Consider the following 17,667-nt stretch of genomic DNA (forward strand, 5'->3'; position numbering starts at 1 on the left):
GTAATTAAGTCAAGAGGAGACTCCAGTGCTTTGGGCTTCTTTTGTGTCTCCTCCCCCGTGATGAGCTGGCAGAAGCTGATTGGACTGAGCCACTCTCCCACGTAGAGGTCTGCTTCTGTGCCCCATCTCTCCATTCCTCCTGATTCTTGAGAGGGATCACATGCACATATCTCCCTCTCTCATGGGTGCCCATCTTACTCAGCCACGCCCCCCAGCACCCAGGACCTGACTCCGCCCCCGTGCCCTCACCCCGCCCACTGCGTCCACGCTCACCTTTTTTTTTTCTTCCTCCATCAAAATGTACCGGACCAGAGGCCACGTAGACGCACATCAGTTCCCTGGAAACGCAGGGTGGTCAAAAACTCAGCTCCACTGGCAGTGAGCCTGGCCTCTCTCCTGATATGAAGGACCTCTCCAGGGCTGTGGGCGGGGCAAAGCACAGCCCCGTCCCGGACTGTAGCCCAATCATCCAGCCAGCTTTGGACTAAACCATCGAACTGACGCTTCTCACCCCCCTGATCCTGTAGGCTCTCCTGCGAATGATGTCTGTGAATTTTTAAATTTATAAGTAATACTTTTTTTAAAAAAAACAAAACTATAGCATAATGTATTTGAACCCTGTCCCCTTAAATGTGTTGTGTGCTTTAGGGAGTGGTTTTGCTGGCCTTTATCTCTGTTAGTTGTAAACCTCACCATGAGGTTCAGGCTACTGGATGAAGACTATTATCAGAAGCTCATATACAAATATATATCTCTATATTAAAAATGTTTATATATGTATATATATATATATATATATATATATATATATATATATATATATATATATATATATATATATATATATATATATAATATTACTTATGCTTAACTGTTAAGCCACTGAGCACTGACAAATAATGCAGCGCTTGTAGAGGAATAGTCCCTGCATTTGGGATTGCACATGTGAGTGATTTGGCTAGTGTCTGCTGAGTCCAGTGCCGTGTGTGTCCCTGCGAGAGAGAGACTGTCCCGTCTGCCCCCCTGTCCCCCGTTCTTAGGGGAGGTAAACGTCTGAGTAGGACACGGCACCAGGCCGAATGCCCAGCCCACACAGTTCCGTCGTGGTCAGACCATGTCGGAGATGACGCTCTGCTCAGAGCGACCGCCTGACTGCTCCCTTCGCTTCTGCGATCTCAAAGCTTGAGGTTCTCAGTATATTTGTGGCATTCCTTGCTAGGACACTTTAGAATTAGATGAATACCTTCCGAGTGGTCTTGAGGTGGTACTGGACTATTAGTCTGTAATGGATTGTGATCAGACGTGCTCCTGCAGACAAGGAGCCGTCTGCTTTTGGGACACAGGCCCAACGGTTTCAAACTATTTCCAAACATTTGTTAAATCAGTTTCTACTGCAGGATGTCTTCCCAGGTGGCGTGTGCACATTCAGTTTTGCGCCAAATAAGTTCTTCCCAGCCAGTATCAGCGGTAAATGAAGAGTCTACGTTGTGGACTGGACTGTACATGCTTATAAGTAACAAATGGGTTTTATTTTCAGACATTTGCCAAAGAAAAGTGAACGTTGTCTCTTTAAGAAATTTGATGGTGCAGAAAGCCAGACCGACCAGGTTGAACCTAGTCAGTGTGTCTGTTTTCAGGTAATAAATGCATTATATTAGCACAACTAATTCTATATTTCTGATGAATTTCCACAGCCTGTACCTGCAGTTTGACATGGTGTACAAAGAGTTTTTAAAATGCCTATTTTAGAAAAACGATGTTTGCACCTTAAACCCGAACCAAAATGTCACATTTCGAATTTGTTTTTCCCAGACACGCCTGTAAAATTCCATCCCATAAAATTTGCTGTTATTCCTCCGTCCTGGTCCATGCATCGAGGAAGATGACCTCACTGAAAATGGTCTTAACTACAGTTATGCATTGATACATGATGGGCTTGTTTGAACATTCTTGCATGACGCATAGATGATGTTTTGTCCCATGACCTGCCTCCCCATTAACTGTCATTCCTGTCATTTTTCTATGTACTTTAGACGATGCCTCTATGAATCTCAAGTACCTATATTAGCTATAAAGCTTATGGTATAATACCCTTTTGTGCTAGAGTTGTCTCTTGAATGTAATGGATTTTGTACCTGTATTTTTCTAATTCCAATTCCAGTCTTTCTGTATGGGATGGTTTGTATGGAGGAATTTTAGGGCTGCTTCCAACAGCGCAACAGTTTCTAATCATTTCCAGTCATTACTGAGAGACAAATCCTGAGCTCCGTAGAGAGCTTGGTAACCATGACGCTGCATCACCCCTCGTCATCCCCAAACCAGGCATCTAATCGCCACCAGGAAACCGAGAATCCAGGGACTGGAACTGCAGCGTTCGCGGGACTAGTTGCCAAAACTGTCGGTTTATTTATTTCCGAACATGTGTGAGTCTTACGAGCCGGGGCGATTCACCTATTGGAAACCTTGGCACTGTTTTTCTGCTCTGTATGAGAATGTATGTCTGTGGGCTTGCTGATATAGTCTCATGGAAGGGTTCCTCCTCTAGAAGAGTGTGTACAGTGTGTGCTGGACTGATCAGTGTCCCTCGTACTGTAAGTTGCCATGCTTGGATCCGGTGTGTTCAGCCCAGTTGTTGATGCAGCCTTGCCTTACTGAAACCCTGTGTAGAAAGGGGTCCCTCCGCCATTGACCTACTCAAGAGTCCTACGTCATAACACTGTCTGCTGACGCAAATATTATTCCTTTAACACCTATTAAAGTAACGTGTGTGTGTATATGTATGTGTATATATATGTATGTGTGTGTGTATATATATATGTATACATACATATATGAATACACATCACATATCTGTCTGGCCTTTTGTTTATGGTCTGCTCAAACACCGTGCACTTCTTGTACAGGCCTGCCATGACCTCTGCAGAAGACGAAATCAGTGGCAAAAATACTAATAAACTTGACCATTGTTCAAAACGGTACAACTACTTGCTTGAGAATATCTTTTGACCACCCTTTCCTACCTCAGCTACCTGTGATTATGCTGAATGTTAACTTCACTGATATTTTAAGATGTGACTGAAAACACATGCACTACTCAAAAAAGTTAGGGAAATTTGGCTTTCGGCTGGATTTTCAGGATGAAACTAAAATCTTTCACTCGAATCACTCGAATCTTTACAGGTGAACTTAATTCTTTAAACTTTTGAATACACATGTCCAACTGTTCAGTGTAGTAGTTTTTGCACAACTCTCTGTTCTCTAACGACCGTAATGGCAACATTCACAACAGGTGTTTGATCCATGAATCGACCGATGAATTTCCTGGTTCACTTAGAACTGGTATTGAAACTTTCCTCATCATGCTGTTCACATGAGACCAAGATATCTATCACCATCGTGAGGCTTCAAACAGGATGTTCTCAGACGGAAGTAGCTGGTGAACCTGTGGTTCATTCTGTAATACTCTAAGACCAGTGTTGGCAGGGATTGCATTTGTGAAGACTGAGGTAAACTCATTTTCAGGTAGTCAGAAGATGGTTGGGGAGATGATGATCATAGCCTCTCCACTACTGATATGCTACTGCATCCTGTCAGCTTTCCTGTCGTATAACACACTTGTGTTTGGAGGTAAGTTATTTTGAGAACAGGTGCCAAAGATCTGCTTGTTTTAATCTGATGTGGAATACAATACATTCAGTACTGAGGTGTTTGATCTGGAAAAAAAAGTTTAATTACATTCATATATTGGTGGATGAAATAAACAAATTAACTTTCTTACTAATTATGTTTACTAAAACTAAAGCTTACTTTAAAGTTATACATGTAACATCAGGTGCAGATTTGTGTGGTGTGACTTGATGTAATTTTCTGCATTTACACTGTTTTACTCTCCAGGTGCCGAAGTTCCAACGGTGACCAGTGGAGAGACGGTCACTCTAAAGTGCCCTTCAGCCTTTAAGAAATATTATACTCTTGATGTTGAGTGGGGGAGGGATGGGGGCATTTTATGTAAATATAAAATTAAACAAAACAGTATTACCCATTACTATTATTGCAGCCCTCAGTTAAAAGAAAATTCAGAAATATTTGGACTGATCGTGACAAACTTTACAAGCAGAGATGCTGGTCTGTATAACTGCACTGTAACCAGACTGATACCACCACCATCAGAGGACAAACATTCAACATTTAAGCTTGAAGTTAATGGTGAATATAATCTTCGTATCTCTGGCCATTGAGTAACTCTTGCATACAATCATATATAATCTCATAAAGGATTACGGTGTTGTTCTTGTGGACGTGTACCACTGATTTTAATCTCGTCCACTCTGCACTTTCAGCAAGTCTCACCCTGCAGCATCTGAACAGCAGTGATATGACGTGTGTGGACCTGCTCTGTTCTATGGAAGGTCTTCGTGAAGAGAAGCTGAACTTCACCTGGTCAAAGGCAGATAAGGAGCTTCTACACCTCCACAATATGAGCATGAGAAACATGAGCAGCAGGCTGAGACTCTGTGAACCAGCGTGGAGATACGGAGACACACTGACCTGCCACGCCAGCTACGCTAACGACAGCGTAGTCTACAGCAGGGCCATAACACTCACAGGTCAGTCATCTCCACCATCATCCCTTTGTCTCCGCAATCCGTTTCTCTTCATATTGATTTTGCGTATGTACTGTAATGTGATCCTCAAAGGGGAGTGGTTTAAACCAGCTGAACGTTTTACATCATATATTGATGGTGCCTGAGGAATGAGTGAGTATATACAAGTTTATAATATACAAGTTTCACTTCTTGAATGGAATAACTGAAATCAACTTTTTCATGATATTCTAATGTTATGACCAGCACCTGTATTATTAGGCCTCAATGACACTGTTTGCGTGTTGTCTTTGTTTTTCCAAACTGATTCATGTTCCGCCAACTGCCCAGATTTGCAATAACAACTACAGGTTTCTCCCCATAAACAAGACCAATTGTGTGTGAACACCTGTGCAGTAACCACAGAGGCAGCGAGGAGACCTGCAGTGGGACCCCAGTGTAGCGGTGTGATTTGGTGTAATTTTCCGCATTTACGCTAATCCACTCTAATCTAATCATTCTCTCCAGGTACAGCAGTTTCTACGGTGACCAGAGGAGACACGGTCACTCTAAAGTGCCCTTCAGCCTTTGAGAAGAATGATATGGTTAATGTTGTGTGGGAGAAGGATGGGGTGTTATGTAAATATCGAATTAAAGAGAACACAATTAGCCATTAGTATGATTGCTGTTTTTATTCCTCGTGTGACGAGTGCCTACACATCTCTCATGTTCTGTCTGACATCTTGAGCTGGAAATGCACAAACCTGGCACATGTCCACCTGTGTCTCCAGGTTCACAATCACTGTCCTGCTACCCTGCTGTCCGTGTGTCCTGTTTCATCGCCACCTTCATCATTATCATCGTAATGTGGGTAACGTCAAACATTTGTGCACGTAAGCATGATTTCTCTATTTAGTCACTCTTGTGGAAACAAATCAAGTGAGAAACATACCTCTAAACACGCCTAACAAAAAATACCACAAGTGCTTTCAGGGATCCCCCTTGTCTAAATGTTTATGGCTCACCAAGAAACCCTCAGTTGTACAGATCAGCTAAAGATGGTTATCAGAGTACATTCATGGCATTGTTCTATTACAACAGTAATGAAAACATGAGCCTTGAGCAGACGTGTGCAACTCATTTGTTCGAGTCTTGACCAACACTGACTCTCTCGTGGGGATTGGCCACGCAATTGGTCACAAGGCAACCAAAAGCAACCAGCATTATTTCTCAAGAAAAGGAAGTTCCAGTGCAAGCAAATGTACTATAAAGGTTTAATAGAGAACCCCCCCCCCCCCCTTGACCAATAACCAAACAAAGGCAGATAGAGAAGTATAAAACCACAGTGATGGTAAAGTATTGTTGCTTGAGCTAACTAATGTCTGGAGAAGCAGTGGCCCAACACCAAACTGAGTGTGAGCAAATAAATAAAACTCCTTTATCTAATTACCTGTATATGCATATGTGAAATAGCTTAGAGCTGCTATTTTCCATCAGCATCATAACTGAATTATGTACAGAGAAAATGCCTGTTGTCACCCTCATCTGCAGTTATTAAGGGTAAATGGATGCAATGTTGCTTTGAAGTTCATTACTTAACCTAACAAAATTCTCCAGGCTGTAAGCTGGGCTGGTGCAGATCAGCAGTGCCTCCATGACATCTGCTTCTCTCTCTTCACAAGACCTGAAGGGTGCAACTGATCCCAGATCAGCACTGAAGGCTGCTTTGCTGGCTGTCGCACAAGAGGCTGTTTTGAATGACATTTGAAGTGTTGTTGATTTGAGAAATACAAAACCACATCCTGCAGGTAGGAGTGAGAGATCCTACATTGTGTCCAAGCCCTGGCCAACTGGCCCGCAGCACAGCAGGAGAGGATCTCAGATCACCACAGCTTCTGGCTTAGATTAAAGATAAGATGCACATTTAAAAACTTCTCTCTCTTTTTATTTTTATTTTTTTGTATTTCTCTTAACACATTTTATTTAAATATGCAGTTGTACAACCAATACAGCATTTTAATGATGTGATATAATTTGCCTTTTGGATATAATAATTGCCCTTTTTTGTTAGTACTTTGATTAAAAAGTACAGGAAAAGAGTTTGAAACTATTCACTCTGTTACAATGTAAGCTTCCATATTTTTGATCATTACTTCTTTAGAAATCTGTAAAATTACAACATGTAAAGGAATAAATCATTGTTCTTTGTAAATTAGATTTGTATTAGCTTCATTCTGTTGTAAAAACTAACTATACATTAAAAAGTGTATATACCACTTCAAGTGATATTTCAATTGCAATTCATTTATACTAACGATAATGAGTTATTTTAAAAATAAATGTCCGTTACATTTTCTGCACTGGTTCACATCAGATTGTTTATAATGTAAATGAGTGGATGTAATTACATTTTTCGACGAATTAATAGCTAACACAAATAGCCGTGTGCTTTGAGGTTGTCCTAGTTTGTAAACAACACGGGTTCCTGTATTTGTCATAACGCTAGTTATGCAATGGTGTGGTCTGCAGTTCCTTTGTTGTGTGGACATTTTTATGAAAAGCAGAAGCTCCAAATGGTACAAAACTAGTTCATCAGTTTCGCAGATCTCAGTTTTTCAGTAAGTGTGGGTATAATAATGGCGTGTGCTCGGTGTCCTACTAGAGCCGAATTCTTTCATGCTGCCTATTTGTTTTCCGTTAACAAATAGCTATATAAACAATAACGTAGGATGAAGGAATTGAATAACAGTATCTTGACACTTATTTAAATCTTCGTGTGAGGATGTGACGCTGACATGACTCTGGGTCCTGACGTGAAAATCGTTGTGGTTTCGTCATTTGTCTTATGGGCGTTCAGAGGTGCGGAGCGCCAGCGCGTGGATCAGCCTAGAGCGCGAGACATATCACTGATGCTGACCACGCACGCACGAAAAGAACAACTCCGAGGCTTTCGAGATCAGTATGCTTGTCCGGTTATCATGTTTTCTGCCAGCTTTACTCTTTTGTTCTGCCACAACTGCAGGTAAAGCACTTCATCTACTATGGGATCATGTGTGCTGATGTCTACGTACTTTCCAAGTTTATTGTGAGGGTTTTAAGCACCAGTGCTGGCCGCGTATTGATGGTCTTCGGTTGTTTCGTGATAAGTATGTTTCAGTTACATTGCTGGTCATTTTTAGGTACTGATGTGTACATTACTTCTGAAGGCTAGAGGAATCTTTATCAATATTGTGGTCACTTTTGAAAAGATTAATTGTCAATTGCAGTTACATTGTCCCCTTTTAAAATGTAGTACTTGGATTTATAGAAGTGATGAACCCATCGTTTGCTTCGAAATGTAAATGAAAGAAATGAGAGGCTTTGTGTGTTTGTCAGGGGTACGTGTACTAATCCACTGTTTTACTCTCCAGGTGCCAAAGTTACTCCAGTGACCAGTGGAGAGACAGTCACTCTAAAGTGCCCTTCAGCCTTTGAGAAGAATGATACAGTTGATGTTGAGTGGGGGAGGGATGGGGGCTTTTTATGTAAATATCAAATTAAAAAGAACAATATTACCCATTACTATTATTGCAGCCCTCAGTTAAAAGAAAATTCAGAAATGTTTAGACTGACCGTGACTGATGTTACAAGCAGAGACGCTGGTCTGTATAACTGCACTGTAACCAGACTGATACCACCACCATCAGAGGACAGATATTCAACATTTAGGCTTGAAGTTAATGGTGAATATAATCTTCGTATCTCTGGCCATTGAGTAACTCTTGCATACAATCATATATAATCTCATAAAGGATTACGGTGTTGTTCTTGTGGACGTGTACCACTGATTTTAATCTCGTCCACTCTGCACTTTCAGCAAGTCTCACCCTGCAGCATCTGAACAGTAGTGATGTGACGTGTGTGGACCTGCTCTGTTCTATGGAAGGTCTTCGTGAAGAGAAGCTGAACTTCACCTGGTCAAAGGCAGATAAGGAGCTTCTACACCTCCACAATATGAACATGAGAAACATGAGCAGCAGGCTGAGACTCTGTGAACCAGCGTGGAGATACGGAGACACACTGACCTGCCACGCCAGCTACGCTAACGACAGCGTAGTCTACAGCAGGGCCATAACACTCACAGGTCAGTCATCTCCACCATCATCCCTTTGTCTCCACAACCCGTTTCTCTTCATATTGGTTTTGCGTATGTACGGTAATGCGATCGTCAAAGGGGAGGGGTTTAAACCAGCTGAACATTTTACGTTAGGCACATTGATGTTGAGTGAGGAACCTTCATGTTCAGGAACACCACTCCAGTCATCTCTTCATATACTTACCAGGTCTTGATGCTTTGCTTGAATGTTATGTCTTTGCATTTCTGAACCGATGTTCCGCCGACTGCCCTGATTTGCAATAACAGCCACAGGTTTCTTTCCATAAACAAGACCAAGTGTATGTGAAGACACGTACAGTAACCACAGAGGTAGCGAAGAGACCTACAGTGGAACCCCAGTAGGCCCTAAGCATCTCTGACCTCTAACGTTTGATCTCTATAAAAGGTGTAAAGGGGAAGAGTTTAACACACCTGAAAGAAAGCAAGCAACATTGTTCACACGAGTGCTGGTAGAAAAAAGTATTATAGTTGTACCAGCAACAACAACAACAACAACAACAACAAAACATTGCAGAGAAGTCACATAGCTGACGAGTGGAGGAGGCACTGAGCTAGAAGAGTTTTGTCATGTGACAGTGTGTGAGTAACATAGATCAGAGAGAGAGTCTCAGTACAGCAGTGTGTGAGTAACGTAGATCAGAGAGAGGGTCTCAGTACATCAGTGTGTGAGTAACGTAGATCAGAGAGAGGGTCTCAGTACATCAGTGTGTGAGTAACGTAGATCAGAGAGAGGGTCTCAGTACAGCAGTGTGTGAGTAACGTAGATCAGAGAGAGGGTCTCAGTACAGCAGTGTGTGAGTAACGTAGATCAGAGAGAGGGTCTCAGTACATCAGTGTGTGAGTAACGTAGATCAGAGAGAGGGTCTCAGTACAGCAGTGTGTGAGTAACGTAGATCAGAGAGAGGGTCTCAGTACATCAGTGTGTGAGTAACGTAGATCAGAGAGAGGGTCTCAGTACAGCAGTGTGTGAGTAACGTAGATCAGAGAGAGGGTCTCAGTACAGCAGTGTGTGAGTAACGTAGATCAGAGAGAGGGTCTCAGTACAGCAGTGTGTGAGTAACGTAGATCAGAGAGAGGGTCTCAGTACAGCAGTGTGTGAGTAACGTAGATCAGAGAGAGGGTCTCAGTACATCAGTGTGTGAGTAACGTAGATCAGAGAGAGGGTCTCAGTACATCAGTGTGTGAGTAACGTAAATCAGAGAGAGGGTCTCAGTACATCAGTGTGTGAGTAACGTAGATCAGAGAGAGGGTCTCAGTACAGCAGTGTGTGAGTAACGTAGATCAGAGAGAGGGTCTCAGTACATCAGTGTGTGAGTAACGTAGATCAGAGAGAGGGTCTCAGTACATCAGTGTGTGAGTAATGTAGATCAGAGAGAGGGTCTCAGTACAGCAGTGTGTGAGTAACGTAGATCAGAGAGAGGGTCTCAGTACATCAGTGTGTGAGTAACGTAGATCAGAGAGAGGGTCTCAGTACAGCAGTGTGTGAGTAATGTAGATCAGAGAGAGGGTCTCAGTACAGCAGTGTGTGAGTAATGTAGATCAGAGAGAGGGTCTCAGTACAGCAGTGTGTGAGTAACGTAGATCAGAGAGAGGGTCTCAGTACATCAGTGTGTGAGTAACGTAGATCAGAGAGAGGGTCTCAGTACAGCAGTGTGTGAGTAATGTAGATCAGAGAGAGGGTCCCCGTACAGCAGTGTGTATGTTGTGTAGAAGCAGAGAGAGGGTCTCGTCTCTGTGGTCTGTATTCTGTGGTGTGGTAGTCTTCTATCTAATTTCTTTCCTGTAAGTTCTATTTCTGACCATCAGTTTATGCCCACATTAAAAGTACAGGAAACATACAGGAAGTGCTGTGCTGTGTATACCATGTGAGTACATCGCGGTTTGTACATCAGTGTCCAACTCATGCCTGCACTTTGTATACTGTCAGAGAACTCCAACACCAGTCGGATGGTGGTCGTCATCTCCATCATCTCATCTCTGGGACTGCTCCTCCTCCTCCTCCTCCTCAGCGTGGCCGTCTATAAATGTGAGTTGTCAGAGATCAGCGCCTCCTGTCTGTAACATGGTGGTATTGCTTTTCTCACGGTCTACTGGGGCAGTTCCAATTAAGCAAAATTGAATACAAGAGCATATCAGAATGATTTGTGACACACTATGGGCATCATCTGTGTGTACAAGATATTTCAACAGAGCTATATATTTAAAAAAAAGTTCATTTAAAAAATCCCCAAAGAGGAAACTGTGACCATTATCCCCCTCCATCCGTTTGACACCTCACGCTGACATCTTTCTTGCAGAGATCTATTTCTGATCTGATCTCGAGGGAAGGTCACTTGTAACATTTTTGTCTTTCACGTCAGCAGTTACTTTTCTAATGTACTACGGCTGACTCATCCCCCCCTTCCCTCTCTCTCTCCACCCAATGGAGGGAAGATCAGACGTATCATCGCACAGTTGCCTCATAAGTGCTTTATGGATGACTTTCAAAATTTTCCACTCCCACTTTATCTAAATGTAAAATGTATCTACTTAGTACTTCTGTCAGAGAGAAGCAGCAAGAGGTGAGGGTGGCAATGATGTTTCTTTTAATATCCATGACGACGAAGCAGCAAACGCCGTAAACAAACAAAAGAGCGCTAAATAATTACTCAATGTGCTCCCCTGTGTGCTGGGACCAGCCTACCATGACAGACATTCTAAAAAGAAGTAAAATGTTTTTAAAAACGTGTTCAAACATGCCAAATCTTTTTTTTTTTTTTTTGAATCCACTAGATGGCAATAGAGTGAAATATTTCCACCTTTTTTTACTGAGTTGATTACAATTCAACTACAATATTCAACATTTCTGAAACAATCTACATAATCTGTATTTAAATGTAAACATATGTAAACATCTCTCTAATGTAAACACCATGCTTATGTCTGCGTGTTTGTCTCTCTGTGTGTGAATGAGAAGACAGGAAGAGGAGAATGGCAAGTGAAGCTGTGGTATTCAACAACAAGGTCTACGAGAACTTTAGTTTCTTCACTGCCAGACCCAACGCTGAGCCCAGTGATGTATCATATCCCAGAGGTAATGGTAGATCTAACCCACAGAGAGCCCAAGGAACTCAGGGGGAAGAGAGTATCTACGAGAACTAACATCTCCTGCCCTGTTCTTCTCGACACAAATGAACTTCAGTGACACTATTGGCACTTCATATGCAATGCAAGAAGAATGTGTTTCTAAATGGACCTTGACTTAGTTGCTCCGTCCCTCTGCTGTGGTTGTGTTACGTCTAAATAAATTACAAAGCACTTGAAAATGTGTGCTTTGCACTAGAACAGGGATGCCCATTACGTTGGTCGCGATCGAAGTGTCAGTCGATCGCGAAGGAATGTGGGTAGATCGCATGACATTAAAAAGTAGTGGATGAATGAGGCTATCGTCCGTCTGCACTGACGGTTGCATTTTGATTGCCATACATGGTAGCCAATCTGACGTCTAGGGTTTGACACACGCAACCCCCCCCCCCCCCCCCCCCCCCCTTTCTTTTCTGGTCATCTTATAAGTAGCTTGCAAGCTGAATACTTGTGGGCACCCCTGCACTAGAATGTCCTCATCTGCAGGCAAGAGCAAGATCAGTATCAGTAAAAGCAGACCGCAGTGTAACCTCGTCTAATGAAAGTATGAAGATGCCTCCTCCAGTCTGGGCTGAAGCGTGAGGATCATATTTGGGTGCTTCACAAGAAGAAGAACATTAAAAAAAATAGCTGATACTTAACCACTTCTACCATTTAAGTCATGGCCTGGGGCAGTCATGGCCTGGCGGTTAGGGAACTGGTCTTGTGACCGGAGGGTCGTGGGTTCGATTCCCAGACAGGCAATGACTGAGGTGCCCTTGAGCAAGGCACCTAACCCCAACTGCTCCCTGGGCGCCAGGGCTAGGGCTGCCCACGGCTCTGGGCACGTGTGATCCACAGCCCCCTAGAAACCACTAGTGTGTGTGTGTGTGTGTTTGTTCTGACTGCACAGATGGATTAAAAGTGGAGGACAAATTTCAATTGGGGTGTAAAAATCACAATTGACAAAATATGGCACATTTCATTTCATTTACAAAAACAAATCTATTTTGTACACCAGCCATCAGCCATAGCATTAAAATGACCAACCTAATATAGTGTAGATCAGTAGCGAACCGTGACCATTAAACCCCCCCCCCCCCCCCCCCCCCCCGAAAGAAAAAAAATGAGACGACAGTACAGCTTTAGAAACGCAATAACATCTGTACTAGATAACTTCTTAAGCAAAATAAGGTTCCAACAAAATAAGGTTCAGAGCTCCGTGTTCCTCGGGAGCGGAATATGTAAACAACGCGCTTGGCATCAAAGGAATGAATCGAAACTAGCTAGCGGTGGTGCTAACGACAGCTAGCGTCGCCACAGCGGGCGGAAATTATCATACAGTTAAGCCCGCCCACTAAGAGGGAAGATATGATTGGTCAATTTTGCTGTCATTTGAAACTGGTATTGCGCTGAATAGGCCCTTTTCACACTTCCGCATTTTTTCTTCCGGAAGCTCTCGTTGCAGGGTAAAGTTACTTCCGTTACACATTAAACAATGGCAGAGTCCAATAACAAGAGCTTTTGCAGTGCACCAGGGTGCTCGATCTCGAAGCAAAAACAGCCGTATCTCAGTTTCTACGGTTTTCCGGCTGACGACGAGCAGAAAAGAAAATGGGTTTGTGCAATTAGGAGGGATGAAGGGGAAAACTTTGTGATACGGAGCATCTTTGTGTGTAGCCAGCATTTCACTGCTGCAGACTACATAGCAGGAAGCTCGCGGCTAAAAGTTGGTGCTGTTCCCTGTTACTGTCCCCAGTACTGTTACTGTTCCCAGCCGGTTTCAGTGGAACAGTTGCTGTCCGCGTTTGAAAGATCAAGCTCTCGGCTGGGAGTACACGTACGTCCGCTAGCATCTAGCTGTTACCCGCTAGCATCTAGCCCCGGTTCGCTAGCTTCTAGCCCCGGTTCGCTAGCTTCTAGCCCCGGTTCGATAGCTTCTAGCCGTGATTCGATAGCTTCTAGCCGTGATCCGATAGCTTCTAGCCCCGATCCGATAGCTTCTAGCCCCGATCCGATAGCTTCTAGCCGTGATCCGATAGCATCTAGCTAGAAAAGAGCAAGCTCTCGGCTGGCAGTACACCACGAACATCTACTAGTCGAGAGTTTGCTCTTTCAAATGCGGACAGCAACTGTTCCACTGAAACCGGCTCTGAAACTAGCTGTGATCCGCTAGCATCCAGCTCTGCTCGGTAGCATCCAGCTTTGACCATCACTTTGCTGTCGACTATATTGGACACTGAATAAACAATAACACGTAATAACTTGGTGTGTGTCATGAACTTTATTGATACTGATGTAAACCAAACAATCAATAGCTGACGTCCCTTGGCTTGCTAAAGCTGGGCGTACACTGTACCATATTTTAAATCATGTACTCAGCTCCAGCTCAAACTGTACGACTAAATCGCAGGGAGAGTCGGCTCGTGGAGCTGCTTCAACAGTGCGATACTCTCACGAGGAGCGATTTGAATTTCAAACATGTTTGATATTCTTGCGACGCTGCGATTTCTGATCGGGAGTTGGTCGTGAGGTGTGAATCGCTCCTCGTTTACCTGTGTAAACTACACGGTGCGCGACTCCGAAACTTAGCCCGATCGCAAAAATAGTCGCACGAGTGAAAAATCGGCTGAAAATGGGCCAAAAATCGCACAGTGTACGCCCAGCTTAACCTACCTAGATATTGTTAACTAAAGCTGTCAGTATCATTTGTAATATTATAATATATATCATAATAATATAGACTGTTTTACCACTCCGTAGGATGACTAATGGAACCAGCTATACCTTAAATAATAGTTAGTTACCTAGCTAGTGCTAGCTGGTGTTAGCTTACCCTGGTATAAGTGAATAAATTATTCTACAATTTGTAGCCTCTATTTAACTTGGAACCGTTCATTGTTGAATGTTCTCCAACGATACTGGAAACGTATTTAAAATTCAGTCTCGGCAGCGACGACAGGGATGAAGTAAACACACGCTCCATGCTGAAGTGAATTGACAACAACTATCTTCTTCGAGTACCGGAACTTGTTTTACCCGGCGGTGACGTATTTCCGTTTTGTTGTGAAAAGGGCCTATTATAACTGCCAGGCCCTCTAAACCAGGGGTGGCCATCCCGCGGCTCGCGAGCCGCATGCGGCTCTTTGCCTGGTTTCATGCGGCTCCCCAGCCGGTCCGCGGGCTCACCTGCACAAACGGGGCGACACACTGCTACATTTTCGTGGTGCGCGGTTAGTTTACAAGCCTAGCGAGCCGCTAATACTTTTAAAACCGGCGTAGTGGAAAACACGCATTTGACTGTCTTCACAGCTAATGATTTACACTCGCCACCCCCCCCCGGTCAACAGATTACACTCGCCCATGTACGATGTGACTCTTTGCCGTAACACAGTAAGAAAAGTGGCTCTTGGTCTATGACGGGTTGGCCACCCCTGCTCTAAACGAACAGCCGGCATCACAGTCCTGATAGGGGGAGACACAGGCTCACAGGCTTAACCCCTTACTTAACCCCTCACGTTCCAACACTGATTGAATAGACACGGTTTAATAATGTATTTGCTTATATTTTTGTAATTGTTTAGATGTCGATAGTCAATCTGTAAGTAAATAAAATAGAAATGGATAAATTATATTATATATATTTATGTTTTAAGAGTATTTTTAGGCCCTCTGAGAGGGCATAGAGGGGCCTGATGGTTCCCCACTGGTGTAGATATCCCACTTGAGCACCCAGAGCAGCTCTGACCATCGACATATAGACTAAAACGACCAGGGGTCCATGTATCTACTCTGAGAAGTCTTTAGAGTAAAGCATTACTTTACTCAGACCAACTATTTTATGAACACCTACCAGGATGTAAAGATGGTGTACATGGGAACAAATCTTTTACTGCTGATTTAAGTTTTAAATAAAAATAGTGGATTATAAAACTCAAGTATAGAATGGTGAAAAATGATGTGCAAATGTATCTGTCCTTATGTCTAATTTAATAATTAAACCAATTCACACCTATTAGTGCCTTACTGGTGAATTTGTTGAAACATTATTAAATGTTTTAAATTAATCTTGATTTCATAATATAGCACCATTGTAAGTTCATCATTTGTCATAAGTGTTTGATAAGTGAATGTATTTGGACATGACATAATTTTACCCAGTGTCAAAATGTACTTGTGGAGCTGGATGAACATGAATGTGACAACATGAATGGAAAAGATGATTTGGATATAAATATATATCTTTACAATGATCTATACTGGTCATTTGACAGTGGGTGTATTGCTATTCTTGTGCAGTAGCAGTTTGATGCTACTGACCATTCCATCGTCCTTGACAAGCAGGGAAATTTCATTGTAGTTAAAAGTTAGTTCATTTAGATCCAGGTTGAAGTCCTGGTTTAGATCACATGACTGACCGGGATCGGTCTGTTTATCTAATGACCTGGATTCAGAGTTGCGGACACAATTGTAGAGAGAGCAGAGGTTCATTAAACACACAGACTAGTTCTCAGACATTGGTCAGAATAAATATAAACTGAACTAGGGATAGGGGGAGAGAGACACGACATGAAATAAAATATCTAAACAGAAACGTCAGATGTAGAAAACAGAACAAATCAGGCAGACATTGTAAGACGATTCAAGGAATACTTGGAAGACATGGTGAGAGATGAAGGCAGGAAACAACACCAACACAGGCAGAAGGCAACAATGTTATCAGGAAACATGGGGAAACCACGGGTTCATCGAGATTTTAGATGCTCTGGAACACCAGCTCAAGAAACGAAGACCAGTGGGGTATAAGTACACAGACTAACAAGCAATTTAAAAGAATCAGGTGAAACTAATGACTAAGAATGAGGGGCTGATGGGCGTGGACACTGAAGGCAAGCAGAATGCACATGGAAAGTAAAAACACAGAAGAGAGGAACAGATGAGGACGTGATTGACAGCAGGGCGGGGCTATTGTTACAGAACCCTGCCCCCTTATGCGTGAAACATCTGGGAGTGCACAGACCAGGACAAGGACCAGGAGCATGAAGAGAAAGGGACAAAAAAAGCATAATGAGAGACAGAAACTAGGGAGGACATCAAGGGTCACACACCAGGAACAGGAGCGATGACAGTACCTGGGACCGGGGGTAGCTGGTGGTTTTCAGATCTATGAAATTCAGAAAGTGGATCTGATCTCAGATGAGGATGAGACCAGAACGCCAGGATGTAGCATATGCAGCAGGGATGAGTCAAGATACAAGACATGTGTGCAGTTATAAAAAATAACCAGAGACGCAAAGAATAGCAAACGTGACAGGATTTGAGATACACTGTGTTCCTGCATAAAACCACAGGGGGCAACAATTGGTGGTCTGCCAATTTCCCATAGAAATGGGATAAAACTGGCCAGTTTGTGTGGCATGTTTAGTCTCATTTTACAGCATGTTGTGGAGTGGGAAAGGTTATGCTACAGGGTAAGAGTTACTTACCTTAATCACTCACTCTCGGGGCAGTCATGGCCTGGTGGTTAGGGAACTGGTCTTGTGACCGGAGGGTCGTGGGTTCGATTCCGAGACCTGAGGCCATGACTGAGGTACCCTTGAGGAAGGCACATAACCTCCCCGAGCACCAGGTTAGGGTTGCCCACCACTCTGGGCACGTGTGCACCACAGCCCCCTAGTAATCACTGGTGTGTGTGTGCAAAATATGACAAAATATGGCACCTTTACATCACTGAGAAAGTTTGTACACTTCACCCCAAAGGTGCCGGTCCTGTGTGGAAATGCGCTCTGTATGCAAATGTACTCTATTGTCTATACAGTTTCGTTG

At 43.2% G+C, this 17,667-nt stretch overlaps 2 protein-coding genes across 18 annotated transcripts in view; both read left to right on the forward strand.

Annotated features, from left to right (window-relative positions):
* bbx (BBX high mobility group box domain containing) overlaps nt 1–1,663 on the forward strand; it is a 26,198-nt gene extending 24,535 nt beyond the window's left edge. For all 6 annotated transcript variants that reach the window (XM_077020022.1, XM_077020026.1, XM_077020027.1 and 3 more), the window contains one exon: nt 1–1,663. This exon is cut by the window's left edge and continues 1,299 nt beyond it. The gene's annotated coding sequence lies outside the window, so the exon portion shown is untranslated.
* A 1,707-nt stretch (nt 1,664–3,370) lies between these two features.
* LOC143525753 (uncharacterized) lies at nt 3,371–16,074 on the forward strand. 12 transcript variants are annotated; one of them, XM_077020039.1, is made up of 9 exons: nt 3,393–3,627; nt 3,895–4,206; nt 4,341–4,607; nt 5,375–5,476; nt 6,201–7,729; nt 7,994–8,305; nt 8,509–8,706; nt 10,667–10,765; nt 11,696–16,074. In XM_077020039.1, exons 5-9 carry the CDS (start codon nt 7,633–7,635, stop codon nt 11,878–11,880), a joined length of 891 nt encoding a protein of 296 aa, XP_076876154.1. In that variant the 5' UTR covers nt 3,393–3,627; nt 3,895–4,206; nt 4,341–4,607; nt 5,375–5,476; nt 6,201–7,632; the 3' UTR covers nt 11,881–16,074. The 12 variants fall into 12 exon arrangements, 11 of the variants coding, with proteins under 11 accessions (XP_076876155.1, XP_076876157.1, XP_076876156.1 ...); XM_077020043.1 differs by having other exon boundaries at nt 7,994–8,107; XM_077020035.1 differs by having other exon boundaries at nt 3,394–3,627; nt 8,440–8,706; nt 11,696–16,073.
* Nucleotides 16,075–17,667: the final 1,593 nt, after the last annotated feature.

Source organism: Brachyhypopomus gauderio, chromosome 10 (genome assembly GCF_052324685.1).
Source record: "Brachyhypopomus gauderio isolate BG-103 chromosome 10, BGAUD_0.2, whole genome shotgun sequence".
Lineage (NCBI taxonomy): Eukaryota > Metazoa > Chordata > Actinopteri > Gymnotiformes > Hypopomidae > Brachyhypopomus > Brachyhypopomus gauderio.

What these genes read in the sequence shown, in the direction of transcription:
- LOC143525753 (XM_077020035.1), top strand. Translation starts at nt 7,633, where the DNA reads ATGTGTGCTGATGTCTACGTACTTTCCAAGTTTATTGTGAGGGTTTTA. An exon ending in CTTCGGTTGTTTCGTGATAA is followed by an intron (nt 7,730 to 7,993) that starts GTATGTTTCAGT and finishes TTTACTCTCCAG; the next exon opens with GTGCCAAAGTTACTCCAGTG. An exon ending in ATTTAGGCTTGAAGTTAATG is followed by an intron (nt 8,306 to 8,439) that starts GTGAATATAATC and finishes CTGCACTTTCAG; the next exon opens with CAAGTCTCACCCTGCAGCAT.